Below are 17,042 nucleotides of genomic sequence, written 5' to 3' on the forward strand. Positions count from 1 at the left end.
AGTTAGAGCTGCTAGCCAAGGAGAATTACAGGTGTGCCTCAGGGCTTGTGCACTCACGTATTATAGGAAGGGGTCTTAGTCAAAGGCTATAGGAAGAGAAATTTGTTCAAGATTCTAAGTTTAAACTTTGAGATTTCTTATGAATTTTGCAGCCTCTTTTGAAATTTTTCCATATTTGTTATGGAGTATAAACATTTTTAAAATTCACACTTAAACTGTTGGCTAAACTTAACACCTTGTGAACATTCTTCATATAACCTGAGACTTGGGAATATCCCTGGCACCACTCTCCCTGCCTGGGTGCAGGTGGATGAGTTTGAGAGGCAAAAGATCTGGTAGGTAAGAGTTTAGACTTTGGAATCATGCAAATTAGGGTTCTCTTTGAGTTCCTTTTTATTGTGTGTAAAATCAGGTTAATAATGCCTGCCTCATAGGATTTAAAACTTATACAACAGTATGGTAGTTGCTGGGGGGAGGTCGGTATAAGAGGACTAAATGGTAATGGGAAAAAATGCAATAAAGATTAAATTAAAAAATATATAATGGATCCAGCACATAGGGAACACTCAATGAGTTGCAGCATCTGTATTACTAATACCGTGCTTTAGTGATCTTTCTTCACTAATAGAGATTTCTAGTAATGTTCAGTTTTACAAAGTGGCTGAGATGGTAGTTTCAGAATTGCCTATAAGTGGCTACTTTAATCAGCCATATTCTTCTACTGAAGGACTTGTCCCTTGGGCTTGGTAGGCCTTTTTGTAGGTACATTAACTCACCTCACTAGAGTGTAATTTAGTATATTGTGAAGTGCATCTTGGGGTCCCCTTGAGGTCACCAGTAATCAGTGCACATCTCAGAGTGCTGGGCATGCCCCCAGGGAATGAGACCAGCTGTGTATAAAGTGGACTGAACAAGTGACTGGCTATAGTTTTTTTGTTCGGTTTTATTTCTAATACAGTTAACATTTATTGAGAACCTATTATGTGCTAGGCACCTATGCTCAAATACCCCTGAGGACTGCATTTCACTCCATTTTTTTTAGTAGTTTTATTAGATGGGTGGTGATAAAGTGATGGATCCTCAGTCATAACAGTATTCTGGTTCCATAGATGCATTTTTAAAATGCCTAAACCTTCCCAATTTGAGGGCAGGCATTAAATTTCAAAGATCAAATTTAAATTTTAAATTTCTTTAGATTCCTAAAGATCAATGCCTGAAGTAACATACCTTGTCATGTAAGTAATGATGGAGCCAGATCCGGGACCCAGGTTTTTTGATCCTTGTATGTTGTAGTCAGTCAGTTTTTTTACATTTTTTAAAAAACATTAACTGTTACTGTGCTGTAGGAGAACTGAGGAGAGTGAAGATTATGTTACTCAGGAACCATTGTGTGATCATTCGAGTTCTCAGCTTGGAATCTGGCTTATTATATGTTTAATGAGCCCCACAACTTCCCTCCTTACATACATAACCATAACTTTCTTTTCACGGATGAAACAAATGAGGAGGGAATATATGTAGTTTGATGCTTTTTTCCCCTAAGGAGAAGAACCCTATAATCCTAGTATATTAAATGAGTGATTTAGAGGTGGGAATAATCTTCATAGATACAGTTTGGCCCTGCCAAAAGTCTGCTTGTAATGGTGACTAATAAATGAAGAAACCAATATTTTGCATTACTGAACAACTTTTTCTTTTTTCCTCTTGGATAGGTTGGATGAGACCTCAACCTATGAAGACTGTGAAGACAATTTTGAATAGCAGTTGTGACTGGTGATGCTGTCAGACACATTCTGCAGAGCATCTGGAATGAACCTCTCTTATTGACTATTTTCATTGGCCCAGAGCCAGGAGTACTGGATTCACTTGACTTTGTTGACATATGAACCAGTGTGATGGTGAAATGAGATGAGGCTCCGAAATGGAACTGTAGCCACCATTTTAGCATTTATCACTTCATTCCTTACTTTATCTTGGTATACTACGTGGCAAAATGGGAAAGGTAAGGAGCATATCTCTAAAAATGTGCATGAAATGTACTAGGCATGAAATGTGCATAAAATGTGCTTTGTTAATGGTACATAAATGCTTAGGTTAAATACTCCAACAGTCTGCATGTTGCATCCTGTCTGCTGGGGGCCTAGCAGCTTCTTACTGACATGTAAACGAAGCACTATTCTTAGACAGAGGAGACAATTTTTATTTGAATGGGGTTAGTTTTGTTTTTGGTATCTTATAATTTGAAAAGATACTGAACAGTGGTTTATGTTATGTATGACAGGCAAGTTGCATGATCAAGACTCTTTACACTTTATTTTTATTATTAAACATCATAAATGTTTAATAAGCATCCTTTACTGAGTGTTGTACAAAATGCCTAAAAGGATCTAATCGGAGACTTCATGAAATTTACATGGTGATTATACTAATGATTTGGTGTTGTGTGGTTAATGATTTAAGCTGCATGTGTTGACAGATTGCTCTTTAGGCAAAAGTATTTATGAGTTGATGAGAAATTCTGATTAGAAAACAAAAAATTTTAAAAATTAATTATGTTAGACTGTTGAACTGTGTTTTTAAGAAAGGTTATCTGTTTAGTGATTGGAAGTATATTCAGGGATAATGCATTTTTGGGGGCTGTTTTTGAAGAGAAACTATTTGGAGTAGATTCCTATCCATACTTTTTACCTGTTTTCTTTCCTTATAATAATCTAAGGAATGTTGATGGCAAGAAGGATAGAGGTGTTCAGATGAGGGCATATTTGTTTTGTTAGAGTCCAGTTAGAATAGTCTTCATAACCTGGTTATTTGATGATGCTATTGCTGACATTATTTTATTGATTTGTATAAAGATAACTGAAAAGATGGATTCATGACAATTTTCCTCTGATGTGTTTATATAGATATACATATTTACATATTGATATATCTGTGAGTATATGTATACAATAAATAAGCTGGTATAAGTGAAAAACATATGCTCTATGCTTTGAGCAAGTATGGTATTCTTTTTCTTTTCCCCCCTCTACCCTGCCCCGTGAGCTGGGTTCTAATTTTGGGGGGAACTCTTTGGAGAAAAATGAATGAAAAACCTGTTGAAGACCTTTCTTCTTTGTGGACAGATTATGCATTTTAGGTTTTATTTTTTTAATTGTACCAAAGGAAAAAGATCTATGCAGGAAGAACTTTGATTGGTTAATTTAATCAACCTGTTGACTGTGCCTGATATGAACAAAACAAATGACTGGCCTTAAAAGTCTACTTATGAAGTAAGGGAATTAACCATAAGAAGTGTATTTGGATTTCTTTTTTTCAAGTCAGGAAACTTACCTATTCAGAGAGTTTTAATAATGGGGAAACTTGATTCTTCTCACTGTGTTATATTTAAGGGATTAAAAGTTTTAGATTATCTATTCCATTTATCTTGTTTATTATATAAAGGCATTATAAGCATTTTTTGTATTAAGTTGTCTTTAGAATCAAAATTAATTTAAAAAATACAAGATTCTTTCACCATGTTGTTTAGATACACATGAAAAAATCTATTCTCTTTGATTATAACTCCTTGAATAGCTCTGTAATGCTTCCATGCATACTCTTGTGTTCTGTTTTTCTGCTTAGTGTTTTATCCATACTCTTTCAGGTATTAACAGAGACCTGTTATAGTTATGTAAAATCCCCTGTGTTGTAATGCTATATCACTTATGTAATCACCCTAACTGCTGAGCATTAGTATTCTTTTTAGATTGTTCTGGCAGTCAAACAACTTGGGTTTTTCAGAGAGGACCTGGTTTCAGATATTTCAGTATACTCATTAACTACATGCTCTGATTTTTATATTGAAAGCATGGTTTCCATAATATTGACATTGCTGGATTAATAGTTTTTATTTTTCATTTATCCCTTGGTCCCTTTTATGTACCTATCCTGTGCCTAGCACTGTATTATATGCTATGAATATGAGAAAGAATAAGAAATTTCACACCTTTGAGAGGCTAAGGGACTGGTAGAGGAAGATGCCTGTAAACAAATATGATATTATCAGTTTGGAGATAGAAGCAATAACAGTGCTGGGCTTGTATTGTTATATGCACATTGCATGTTGTGTATTCTCTCATTTTATCCTCATAACAACCCTGGGAGGCATTATTACCTCCTTTCTATAGGTGAGAAACCAACACAGTGGTTAAGAAACTTGTTAAGGTCATACATTAAATGGTAGAGTGAAGTTTGAACTTAGGGCTGCTGATTCCAGAGATGATCCTCTTTGTTGTTGCTCTGTTGATTAGAAGAGCAGAGACAGAAGCTATTGATTTTTGTGATGCTTCACAGAGGACGAGTAAATGTGAAGGCTGTTCCAAGGAGAGTAAGGAACAGTGGGCTTGTCCGGTAGAGAGAGCTACATGTGCATCCATGGAGTTCTAAAAGGCTATAGAGTATTTGTGCTTTGGAAATGTGAAATGCTCGTTGTAATTGGCTCATAGCATTCCTAGACTGTCTCAAGTTTTACCTGGTAATCACATTGCAGTTTCTAGGAGTATATCTGGTTTGTCATAGGTCTTCATTTACCACTTGGAAGAATATACGAGTACCATGGGATTGGTATAAATTGGGGAGGATGTTAGGAACCCATCCAGAGGAGCTGGAATTTGAACCAGGTCACCAGTTCCAGAAGATATAGGATCCCCATATAAAAATGACCGGGATTCCAAGTATGTGTCATGGACAGGTTGAGAAAGTTGAAAGCAGGTGTTATGAAGTGGGGCAGGAGTAATTACATGTCTTACTTGTGGGGGTAGGGCCCCTAATGAACCTCCTACTTTGGTCAGGAACAATCCAGAAGCTCGGCAAGACTGAGCAAGCAGTTTTAGATCCTTGTCCATGGGGACATTTAACATTCATGTACATTTTTCTCTGTGGACATATGCTTTCAATTTTATTGAGTATTTTTACCTAGGAGTGGAATTGTTGGTTCATATTGTAACTTATGTTTAGTCACTTGATGAGCTGCCAGACTGGTTTCCAAAGCAACTGGATCATTATGCATTTCCTTCAGCACAGTATCAGAGTTTTGATTTCTTTACATTGTTGACAACACTTGTTATCTGGCTTTTTGATTCTACTATCCTAGTGGTTGTGAAGTAGTATTTCATAGTGGTTTGTCTAACATCTTTTTATGTACTTATTAGCCATTTGTATAACTTTCTTGGAAAAATGTTCACTTGTATCGTGTCCTGTGCCTGTTTTTAAAAATGAGTTGTCTTTGTAAAATATATATATATTTCATTGGTTATATTATTACAGTTGTCCCAATTTTTCATTTTTTCCCCCCTCCACCCAGTACCTCTCATATCCTCTGGCAGTCCCTCTAAACCCTTAGTTCATGTCCATGGGTCAGGCATATAAGTTCTTCGGCTACTACATTTCCTGTACTGTTCTTAACATCCCCCATCTATTCTCTACCTGCCAATTTTTACTTCTTAAACCCTGTGCCTTTTCCCCCATTCTCCCCTTCCCAACTGATTACCCTCCAAATTATCATCATATCTATGATTCTGTTCCTGTTCTGCTTGTTTACTTAGTTCGTTTTTTAGATTTAATTGTTGATAATTGTGAATTTATTGCCATTTTAATGTTCATAGTTTTGATCCTCTTCTTTTTCTTAAGTCCCTTTACTATTTCATATAAAATGGCTTAGTGATGATGAACTCCTTTAGCTTTACCTCTTCTGGGAAGCACTTTATCTGCCCTTCCATTCTAAATGAAAAGCTTTGCTGGATAGAGTAATCTGGGTTGTAGGTTCTTGGTTTTCATCACTTTGAATACTCCTTGCCAGTCCCTTCTAGCCTGCAAAGTTTCTTTTGAGAAATCAGCTGATAGTCTTATGGGAGCTCCTTTGTAGGCAACTACCTGTTTTTCTCCTGCTGCTTTTATTCTCTCTTTATCTTTAACCTTTGACATTTCAATTCTGATGTGTCTTGTTTTGGTCCCCTTTGTATCCATCTAGTTTGGGACTCACTGAGCTTCCTGGACTTGTATGTCTATTTCCTTCACCAAAGCAGGGAAGCTTTCTTTCATTATTTTTTGAAATAGATTTCCAGTTTCTTGCTCTTTCTGTTCTCCTTCTGGCACCCCTAATAATGCCAATGTTACAGTGCTTCAAGTTGCCCCAGAGGCTGTTTACACTATCCTTTGTTTTTTTGTTTTTCTTGATTTTTTTTCTTCCTCTTCTTATTGTTTGTTTTTTGCTTCCTTGTGTCCCAAAACATTGAATTGATTCTTGGCTTTATCCACTCTACTATTGTTTCCCTGTAAATTGTTCTTTATTTCAGTTAGTGTATCCTTCGTTTCTCATTGGATCTTTTTTATGCTTTTGAGGTCCTGACTAAGTTCCTTGAACATTCTTATAATCAGTGTTTTGAACTCTGCATCTGATAGATTGCTTATCTCCATTTTGTTTAGTTCTTTTTCTGGAGTTTGTTCTGTTCTTTCCCATATTTCCTTGTCTCCTCATTTTGGCAGCCTCCCTGTGTTTGTTTCTATGCATTAGGTAGAGCTGCTTTGACTCCCTGTCTTAGTAGCATGGCCTATTGTAGAGAAGCTCACTGGTAAGTTGGTTGGGGTAGAACTTTAGGTAATTACCAGGGCAGGACAACCCACGTGAACAGGTTGATGGAGTCTCCATATGGTGTTGCTGTTCTGTGGCTCTGTGTTGAGGAGGGCTCAGAATGGTGCAGTGCTGCTGCCTGGCCTCTGGAGTTTTGTCCTGAAGAAAGCTGTCCCCCAGCACTCACCCTGATACCAGACAGTTCAGTTTCTCCCAGTATGCCTCTGATGCCCTTCCAGCTGCTGTCTGGTGCTGAAGCCCAGAGGGAGTGAGTCTGTGTAAGTCCTAAGTCCATTGTGGGCCCTTTAAGAAGCGACTCCTAAGAACCCCACAGTTTGTTCTGGTACCCCAATCCCCACTGGTTTTTATAGCCAGAGTTATAGGAACTTGTCTTCCTGGTCCTGGAATCCTGGGCTGGGTGGTCTAGTGTGAGGCTGGGATCGCTCTCTCCTGAGGTATCCCTCCCGATTTTTATACACCACCAATGGGTGTAGGGCTGCCGGTTCCACATCTCTTCCTGTCTGTCCTTTTTACCTGTCTGGATTAATGTGGCTTCTTTAACTTTTTGGTTGTTGGACTTTCATGCAGTTTGATTTTTTGACAGTTCTGGCTGATATTTGGTTTGTAGTCTAGTTGTAATTTTTGCTGTGGTGGTGTGAGGAGGTGAATCACATTTACCTACAACTCCATCTTAACCGGAAGTCAGGTTGCCTTTTTATTCACTTGTAAGAGTTCTTTATATATTCTAGATAAAAGTTCTTTATCAGGTATATGATTTGCAAATATATTCTCCTCTTCTGTAGGTTTTTTTTTTCACTTTCTTGATGGTGTACTGTGAAGTACCAAATATATAATTTTGATGAATTTAAGTCTATTTTTTTATTGTTGCTTGTGCTTTTGGTGTCCTATCTAAGAATTCTTTGCCAGATACAAGATCTTGAAGAACCGCCTATGTTTCTTCTAAGGTTTTTATACTTTTTGCTCTTATAATTAGTTCTTTGATCCATTTTAGGTTAATTTTTATATGTGGTGACATCAAGGTCCAGCTACATTCTTTTGTATGTGGTTCTCCAGTTGTCCTAGTTGTCCCAGCACTATTTGTTAAAAAGACTGTGTTACCCCCATTGAATGATCTTGGCACTATTGTTGAAAATCAGTTGATCATAGATTATGGACTTATTTTTGGACTTAAAATTGTATTCCATTGACCTTCCTTGTGCTAGAATCACACTGTCTTTTTATTATTGAGGTAAAATTGGTATATAACATCATACAGGGTTCTAATACAAAAAAACACTTTTATTACAAAATCTTTTATTACAAAACACGTAATTCTGCAAAATAACAATGACACACTCAAGCATACAATATGACATTTTAAGTGAAATGTTCAAATTAAAAATATAAATTATTATACCCATATTACCCTACCAACCATACTCAAGCAGGTGTTACTTCTGCTGGACCCTGTGTAAGTTTTAGGTGTCTAACATTGTAATTTGATATTTGTATACACTATAAAGTGATTACCACAATACATACAGTTACTGTCCATCGCCATACAATTGACTCCCTTCACCAATTTTGTTCACCTCATCCCTCTTCCCCTCTGATAACTTCCATTCTGTTCTCTGTATCTGAGAGTTTGTTTTTATTTGTTAGATTCCACATATAAGTGAAATCATATGGTATTTGTCTTTCTGTCTCACTTACTTCACTTAGCATAATACCCTTAAGGTTCATCCATGTTGTTACAAATGTCAAGATTTCCTTCTTTTGTATAGTTGTGTAGTATTCCATTTATATATACACCACATTTCCTTTATCCATTCATCTATTGATGGGAACTTAGGTTGTTTTCATATCTTAACTATCGTAAAAACTGCTGCAGTGAACATTGGGGTGCATACAATAGACCCCTTCTGTGGGAGATATGTTCCAAGACCTCTAGTGGATGCCAGAGACTGTGAATAGTACCAAACCCTATATATGTAATTTTTTAAACATATATACCTATGACAAACTTTAATTTATAAATTAGGTATATTAGGAAATTAACAACAATAATAAACTAGAACAATTATAACAGTGTATTATAACAAAAGTTATGTGAATGTGGTTTCTCTTAAATATTGTATTGCACTATAGTCACCTTTCTTTTACTTGTGATGATATAAGATGATAAAATTCCTAGGTGATGAAATGAAGTGAGGTGAATGACACAGGCATTGTGATGTAGCATTAGGCTACTTTGAACTTTCTGATGATATATTAGTAAATAGCTGGGTGTCATTTGTTTCAGTGGGTCCTTTGCTGAAGTCTTATATAGACTAAGTGCTTTCTGGTGCAGCACTTTGCTATCAGTCAGAACACATTTTCTGTTCATATCTTCCACCGACAAATTTAATGTCTTTTCCACCTTAATGAAGCAGTTATCACACACTGTGGTCATAACTTTTACAGGTTGAGGTGTGACAGCAAAACTAGCATGAGTTTTTTTTTTCCTTCTTTACAATTTCACAGATGAAAAATTCTTTCTTACTGTAGCTCTCAGCAATCTTTTAACATAAAGGAAGCACTTTAGGATTCTCTTTGGCATGTCTGAATTGCCAACATTATTACTCGTACACTTTGGGGTCGTTATTAAATAAAATAAAGGTCACTTGAACACAAGCACTGTTGTAACACTAAAGCAGTCCATAAGATAACTAAGCAAGCTTCTAAATGACTAACAGACAGATCGCACATACAGCATGAAGATACTGGACAAAGTGATGGTTTATGTCTTAGGCAGAACACAGCAGGACAGTGATTAAGTTTCATTGTGCTACTCAGAACAGAACACAATTTAAAAATTACAATATTTTTTTATTTCTGGTCTTTCACCTCACTGGTTAAATGTAATTCTATGTATCTTATCTTTTGTTGCACTTGTAAATGGGATTGTCTTACTAATTTCTCTTCTTGATAGTCCATTATTAGTGTATAAAAATGCCAGATATTTCTGTATATTGATTTTTGTATCCTGCAACTTTTTTGAATACATTTATTTTGACAGGTTTTTTTTTTTGGTGGAGTCTTTAGGGTTTTCTCTATATAGGGTCATGCCATCTGCAAATAGTGACAGTCTTACTTTTATTTAGATGCTTTTTATTTCTTCTCTTGCTATACTAATTGTTGTACTAAGATTTCTAATACTATGTTGAATAAAAGTGGTGAGAGTGGGTGTCTTTGTCTTGTTCCAGATAGAGGAAAAGCTGTCAGCTTTGCACCATTGTGATGATAGCTGTGGGTTTGTCATACGAGGTCTGTCCAGAGAAATCCAGCCATTGTTAATATAGTGAGAATGGTTCATGTGACATCAATATAACCTGGCAGCCAAGGAGAGAGGACTACAATGGACATGGCGTGAACAATGACAACTTCACTGTACTAGTTGGTGGGGACAGCAGATTCTGTTGAGTGACCATATGTACTCTGGCCATTGCATTTAAAATAACTGAGAGTAGAGCAACAAATCTAAATTGAATTTTGCATTAAGCTTGAACATTCCTCCATGGAAACTACTTGGATGATTCAGAACGCTGCAGCTCTGGGCAACTGGTGATTGACAGCTTCATCACAGCACACTGGCTCACACATCACATTTCATGCAGAGTTTTTTGGTGAAATACCAAATCACCCAGGTGACCCAGCACCACTACAGCCCAGATTTGGTGCCTTGCAACTTCTGGCTTTTCCCAAAACTAAAATCATCTTTGAAAGGGAAGAGATTTCAGGCTATTGATAAGATTCAGGAAAATATGACAGGGCGGCTGATGGCAATTGGGAGAACTGTGTGAGGTCCCAAGGTACCCACCTTAAAGGGGACTGAGGTGACATGGCTCTATGTGCAGTGTTTCTTATATCTTGTATCTTCTTCAGTAAATGTCTATTTTCATAATACATGGCTGGATACCTTCTGGATAGACCTTGTATATGGCCTTTATTATAATGAGGTATATTCCTATATACCCACTTTGATGAGAGTTTTTATCATAAATGAATGTTGAGTTTTATCAGATGCTTTTCCTGCATCTGTTGAAATGATCAGGTGATTTTTTTACCCTTCATTTTGTTTATGTGGTGTATCACATTGATTGATTTGCAAATGTTGAATAATCTTTATATCTCTAGGATGAATCCCACTTGATTATGGTGTATGATCCTTTTAATGTATAGTTGAATTAGGTTTGAGGATTTTGCATCTATATTCAGAATTTTTTTTTGTTTGTTTGCTTTTTTTTGTTTGTTTTAAAATTACTGATTCAGTCTTTTTATTAGCAATTGGTCAATTCAGATTTTGTGTTTTCTTTTTTTTTTGGTATTATCCTCTTTTGTAGTTTTAGTATTAGGGTAATGCTGGCCTTGTAGAATGAGTTTGGAAGCATTCTCCCTCTTCAGTTTTTTTTTTTCTTTTGAAGAGCTTAAGAAGCACAGGTATTAAATTGTCTTTTAATGTTTGGTAGATTTCATCACTGAAGCCCTCTGGTCCAGGACTTTGTGCTTTTTTTGTTTGTTTGTTTGTTTTAAAATTACTGATTCAGTCTTTTTATTAGCAATTGGTCAATTCAGATTTTGTGTTTTTTCTTGATTCAGCCTTGGAAGATTGTATTTTTCTATGAATATAGAAAACCTTCTATACAGACCTTCTAGGTTGTCTGATTTGTTGCCATGTAATTGTTATAGTGGTGTTTTACAATCTTTTGCATTTCTGTGGTATTAGTTGTGACTTCTCTTTCATTTCTGATTTTATTTGTTTGAGCTCTCTCTTTCTTGGTGAGTCTAGCTGAAGGTTTATCAGTTTTATTTTTTTGAAGAACCAGCTCTTAGGTTTATTGATCTTTTCTATTGTTTTTTAGTCTCTACTTCATTTATTTCTGCTCTGATATTTATTTCCTTTCTTTTACTAACTTTGGGCTTTGATTGCTTTTCCCAGTTCTTTTAGGTGTTAAGGTAGGTGGTTTATTTGAAATTTTTCTTGTTACTTGAGATAGGCCTGTGTTGCTATGAAGGTGCTTCTCATAACTGCTATTGCTGCATTCTATAGATTTTGGAATGTTGTATTCCCATTTTCATTTGGTTTATCTCAAGTCATTTTTTGGCTTCCCCTTTGATTTTTCTTCATTTACCCATTGGTTTTTTAATAGCATATCATTTAACGTATACATATTTGTGAATTTACCCGTTTTTGGGGGGTGATTTATTTCTAGTTTCATACCATTGTGGTCTGAAAAGATGAATGCCATGATTTCAAGCTTACTAAATTTATTGAGACTTGTTTTGTGACTTAATATATGGTCTAGTTGGGAATGTATCATGTGCACTTGAGAATTCTGTATTCTGCTGCTTTTGGATGGAATGTTCACAATAGATCAGATATAAATCAGTCTGGTCTAATGTGTCACTTAAGGCTGGTGTTTTTATTGATTTTTTGTTTGGATGATTTAGCCATTGATGTAAGTAGGGTATTAAAGTCCCCTGCCATGTATTGCTGTTGATTTCTCCCTCCAACTCTCATTATTTACTTTGTATTTTTAGGTGCTCCTGTGTTGGGTGCATATATATTTACAAATGTTATATTTTTTTGTTGGATCAACCCCTTTTATCATTATGTAATGCCCGCCTTTGTCTTTTACTACAGTTTTTGTTTTAAAGTCTTTTTTGTCAAATATAAATAAGCTGCTTCAGCTTTCTTTTGGTTTCTCTTTGCATGAAACATCTTTTCTGTACCTTCACTTTAAGTTTTTGTGTGTCTTTGTATCTGAAGTATGTCTCTTTTAGGTAACATGTCTTTTTAAAATTCATTCAGCCACTCTATGTCTTTTGATTAGAGAATTTAGTTCATTTACAATTAGAGTAATTATAATTACATATGGGTATGTGTCCATACTTACTGCCATTTTGTTAATTGTTTTCTGGCTGCTTTGTAGTTCTTCTGTATTCCTTTCTTCTCTTCTCTTTCTTTGTGTTTTGATGACTTTTTAAAAAAATATTTTATCTATTTTATTTTTAGAAAGGGAAGGGAGGGAGATAGAGATAGAGAGAGACACACACACACACATCAATGTGCGGTTGCTGGGGGCCGTGGCCTGCAACCCAGGCATGTACCCTGGCTGGGAATCGAACCTGGGACACTTTGGTTCCCAGCCCGTGCTCAATCCACTGAGCTACACCAGCCAGGGCTTTGATGACTTTTTTTAGTGTCTTTTATATTGCATTGTTATCTTTTGTGTATCTACTATATGTTTTTGTTTTGTGGTTGCCATGAGGGTCACATATATTATTTTATATATATGTTTATATCTGTCATTCACATATATGAATGATACACACACAGAGATGACAATCTATTTTAGGTTAATAGCAAGTTTAAGTTTTAACACATTGGAAAATCCTACATTTTTATTCTTTTACATTTTTTTTTGATGTCACATTTTATATCTTTATTTTGTTTGTCTCTTTACTGACTGTTGTAGTTATAGTTATTTTTACTACTTTTTTAACTTTTATATATTAGCTTTATAATTGATTAGTCTACTATGTTTACTATATATTTTTATTTACCAGTCAGATTTACTTTCCTTTGTTTTTTTGTTATTAATTAGTGATCTTTTCTTTTTAACCTTTAAGTCCTTCCTTGTAGGTCCACTTTAGTGGTGTTGAATTCCTTTAGTTTTTGACTATTTCAAAAACTATATCTCTTCTTTGATTCTGGATGATAATTTTGCCAGGTAGCATTGTTGGTTGGAAGTGTTTAGCTTTCAGCACTTTGGATATATCATGCCACTACCTTGTGGCCTGCAAAGTTTCTTCTGAAAACTGTGGTGATAGTTTCATGGATGTTTCAGTGTATACAAGAAGTTGTTTTTCTCTTGCTGCTTTTGAGGTTCTCTCCAACTTTAACTTCTGATGTTTTGATTACAGTGTGTCTTTGAGTAGATATCTGGCTTTATCTTGTTTGGAAGTCACTAGGCTTCTTGGATCTGGATGTCTGTTTCTTTCCCCAGGACAAGGAAATTTTCAGACATAATTTTTTCAAATAAGCTTTCTGTCCTTTTATTTTTTTCTCTCTCCTGCTTCTGGGCCCTAGATAATGTGAATGTTGTTTTATTAGATGTCCTATAGGTCCCTTAAACTAACTTTATTAACAGTTTTTTTCTGCTCTGTCTTTGTTAGTGCCAATGCTCTATCTGCTAGGTCACTGATCCTTTTATCTGCTTTACCTTGTCCACTGTCGAACCCCACTAGTGTATTTTTCAGTTTAGTTGCTGCATTCTTCAGCTCTGTGATTTCTGTTTGGTACTTTTTATATTTTTTATCTCTTTGTTGGAGTTCTGTGTTCATCCATGCTTTTCTTGAAATTAGAGAGCAATCTTTATGACCATTATTTTGAATTCTTTATCAGGTAAATTCTTTATTTCATTTGGGTTTTTTTTGGGGGGGGGGTAGGTATATTGTTGTTTGTTTCATTTGGAACATACTCCCTTATTTACTGATTTTGCTTGACTCTGTTTCTGTCTCCAAGTCTTGAAAAAGTGGTCATTGGCAAACTGCAGGTGTGTTTCAGTCTGATGTTTTTGCAATGCACCAAGGGAAGTAGCCTGTCAAGAACTATCTCTAAGATTGTTTCAGTCCCATGGGGTCCAGAAACAAAAGCTACCCCTCTCATCACTGACACCAGGTGTTTAAGGGGTGTCCCTTGTCTGGATTATAAGCACCCTCCAGGTCTTGTGGAACAGGCAGGGTTGCAACAGAAGAACACAGGACCAGGGCAAGCACCTCCTCGCCCACTAGGTTGAGCCAGCTGGGACAGGAACTGGTGGAGGAGTGCTGGGCTGGGTAGAGGTGGGGAGACAAGCCACAAGGGATCATTGGCATGGGGCAGTTGGTGATGAGTGCCAAAAATTGTGCCTGCCAGCACCTTTGTTCCCTGAGAGAGATTTTCAACAGATTCCTGTCTCTCCAGCATACACTTTAGGATTAATTAATGAATCTTTCCCACATATGATCTAGGCACTTTTTAAACTGCTGCCTCTGCTCTGGAACTTGGAGTGGGTCATTCTGTGTGAGAGTGCTTAAAGAGTAGAGTCTCAGTTCCCTACAGCCCTGGGTCTCCTGGATGTAAGCTTCATTGGTTTTCAAAGACAGATATTTTAGGGGCTTGTCTTTCTGGTGTAGGTCTCAAGAATTGGGGTGCCTGAAGTAGGGCTCTAACTCCTTGCTTCTTGGCAGGAACTCCATGCTTATGATATCTCTCCCGCTTGTGAATTGCCATACTGGAGAGGAGGTCCCAGTGAGACTGAGTCTCTGCCTGTCTTACTCATCTTATGGCCATGTTCGCCTTTGTTGTGAAAGAGCTATTCTGCTAGTTCTCAGGTATTTCTCAAAGAAAATTGTTTCATATGATGTGTCTGTGGAGGAAGTGAGCTCAGGATCTCTTTATGTCACCATTTTGAACCCAGTTTTATTCCACACTGTCTTGATTATTGTTGCTTTGTAGTAAGTTTTGAAATAGGGACTTGTTAGTCCTGTTACCTTATTCTTTTTTTTCCCTCAGAATTAGTTTAGATACTTTGGATCCCTTGCAATTTCGAATGAATTTTAGAATCAGCTTTTTTTTTTGTATTAAAAAGTCAGTTGGGATTCTGATAGGGATTGTGTTGAATCTATAGATCATATCTGGTAGTATTACCACTTTAACAATGTCAGGTTCTCTAATCCATGAAAATGAGATTCTATTTATTTTATCTTTAACTTATTTTAACAGTGTTTTTATGTTTTCATAGTATAATTTTTATGCTTTTTATTAAATTTATACCTATTTTATTCTTTCCAATGGCATTCTGAATGAAATTGTTTTCTTAATTTTATTTTGATTTGTTTGTTATGAGTTTATAGAAATGCAATTGATTTTTATATATCGATTTTGTATCCTGCAAACTTGCTGAACTTAATTATTAGTTCTAATAGGTTTTTAGTGGTTTCCTTAGTATTTTCTACATATAAAATCCTGCCATCTGTGAATTAAAATAATTTTATTTGTTCCTTTCCAATATGAATGCTTTTTCTTTGTTTGTTTAATTTCCCTGGCTAGGACCTTTATTATAGTGTTGAGTAGGAATGGTGAGAGACAACATCCTGTCTTATTCCTGATGAGGGAGAAATCAGCCAGTCTTCCACATTTAAGTAAGATGTTAGCATGATTTTTTAAAAAATTATTTTATTGTTGTTCAAGTACAGTTGTCTGCATTTTCCTCCCACCACTCCCTCCCCACCCCAGCCATCTCCACCTCCCTCCCCTGATTCCACCCCCCTTGGTTTTATCTATGTGTCCTTTATACATGTTCCTGAAAAACTTCCTCTCCTTTCCTCCCATTATCCCCTCCTACCTCCCTTCTGGTTACTGTCAGATTGTTCTTAATTTCAGTGTCTCTGGTTGTATTTTACTTGCTTGTTTGTTTTGCTGATTAGGTTCCACTTAAAGGTGAGATCATATGGTATTTGCCTTTCACCGCCTGGCTTATTTCACTTAGCATAATGTTCTCCAGTTCCATCCATGCAGTTGCAAAGGGTAGGAGCTCCTTTCTTTCTGCTGCATAGTATTCCATTGTGTAAATGTACCATAGTTTTTTGATCCATTCATTTACCGATGGGCAATTAGGTTGCTTCCAGCTCTTGGCTATTGTAAATTGCGTGGTTTTTAAGTATACACTTCTTTTGGTGTTGTTAAGGAAGTTGCCTTTACTGACTATTTTCATGAAAGAATGGATTTTGTCATTTTTCCCTACGTTTCTTGTGATGTGCATCTTTCAGCATCTATTGAGTAATTTTTATTTTGTATTCTATTAAGATACATTGCATTAATTGATATTTAGGTCTTCAATCAACCTTACATCTCTAGGATAAATAACACTTGGTCATGGTGTAACATTTTTACTTTGTTGCTGAATTTGGTTTGCTAGTATTTGTTGGGGATTTTGCATCCATATAAATAAGGAATATTGGGATGTAGTTTTCTTTTAGTGTGTCAGGTTTTGATATCAAGGTGATACTGGCCTCACAGAATTATTTGAGAAGTGTTTCCTCCTGTTCTTTTTTTATTTTTGGAAGACTGGAAAATTGGCATTTTAGTTATCCCCTCTTATGCATGACTTTGCTCTCTTCAGTTTCAATTACCTGTGGTCAATTGTGCATGGTCTGAAGATATTAAATGGAAAATTCCAGAAATAAACTATTTATAAGTTTTAAATTGTGTGTTGTTCTAAGTAACATGATGAAATCTTTCAGCATCCTACTCCAATTCTGCTGGGGATGTGAATTATCCTTTTGTCCAGCATATCCATGCTGTATACACTACCTGCCCATTAGTCATTTCGTAGCTGTCTCAGTTATG

The 17,042-nt window shown here is 36.0% G+C and overlaps 1 protein-coding gene across 3 annotated transcripts in view; it reads left to right on the top strand.

The window, feature by feature from the left end:
• The first annotated feature begins 1,505 nt into the window (after window positions 1–1,505).
• The window catches only part of MGAT4A (alpha-1,3-mannosyl-glycoprotein 4-beta-N-acetylglucosaminyltransferase A), a 125,772-nt gene continuing 110,235 nt past the window's right edge, over window positions 1,506–17,042 (top strand). The window contains exon 1 of one of the 3 annotated variants that reach the window (XM_028517768.2): window positions 1,506–2,002. In XM_028517768.2, coding sequence (XP_028373569.1) covers window positions 1,909–2,002 — 94 coding nt within the window. In that variant the 5' untranslated portion in view covers window positions 1,506–1,908. The remainder of the gene's footprint in view (window positions 2,003–17,042) is intronic. The other 2 variants (XM_028517767.2, XM_036030094.1) reach the window with 2 other exon arrangements.

Source organism: Phyllostomus discolor, chromosome 6 (assembly GCF_004126475.2).
Source record: "Phyllostomus discolor isolate MPI-MPIP mPhyDis1 chromosome 6, mPhyDis1.pri.v3, whole genome shotgun sequence".
Classification (NCBI taxonomy): Eukaryota; Metazoa; Chordata; class Mammalia; order Chiroptera; family Phyllostomidae; genus Phyllostomus; species Phyllostomus discolor.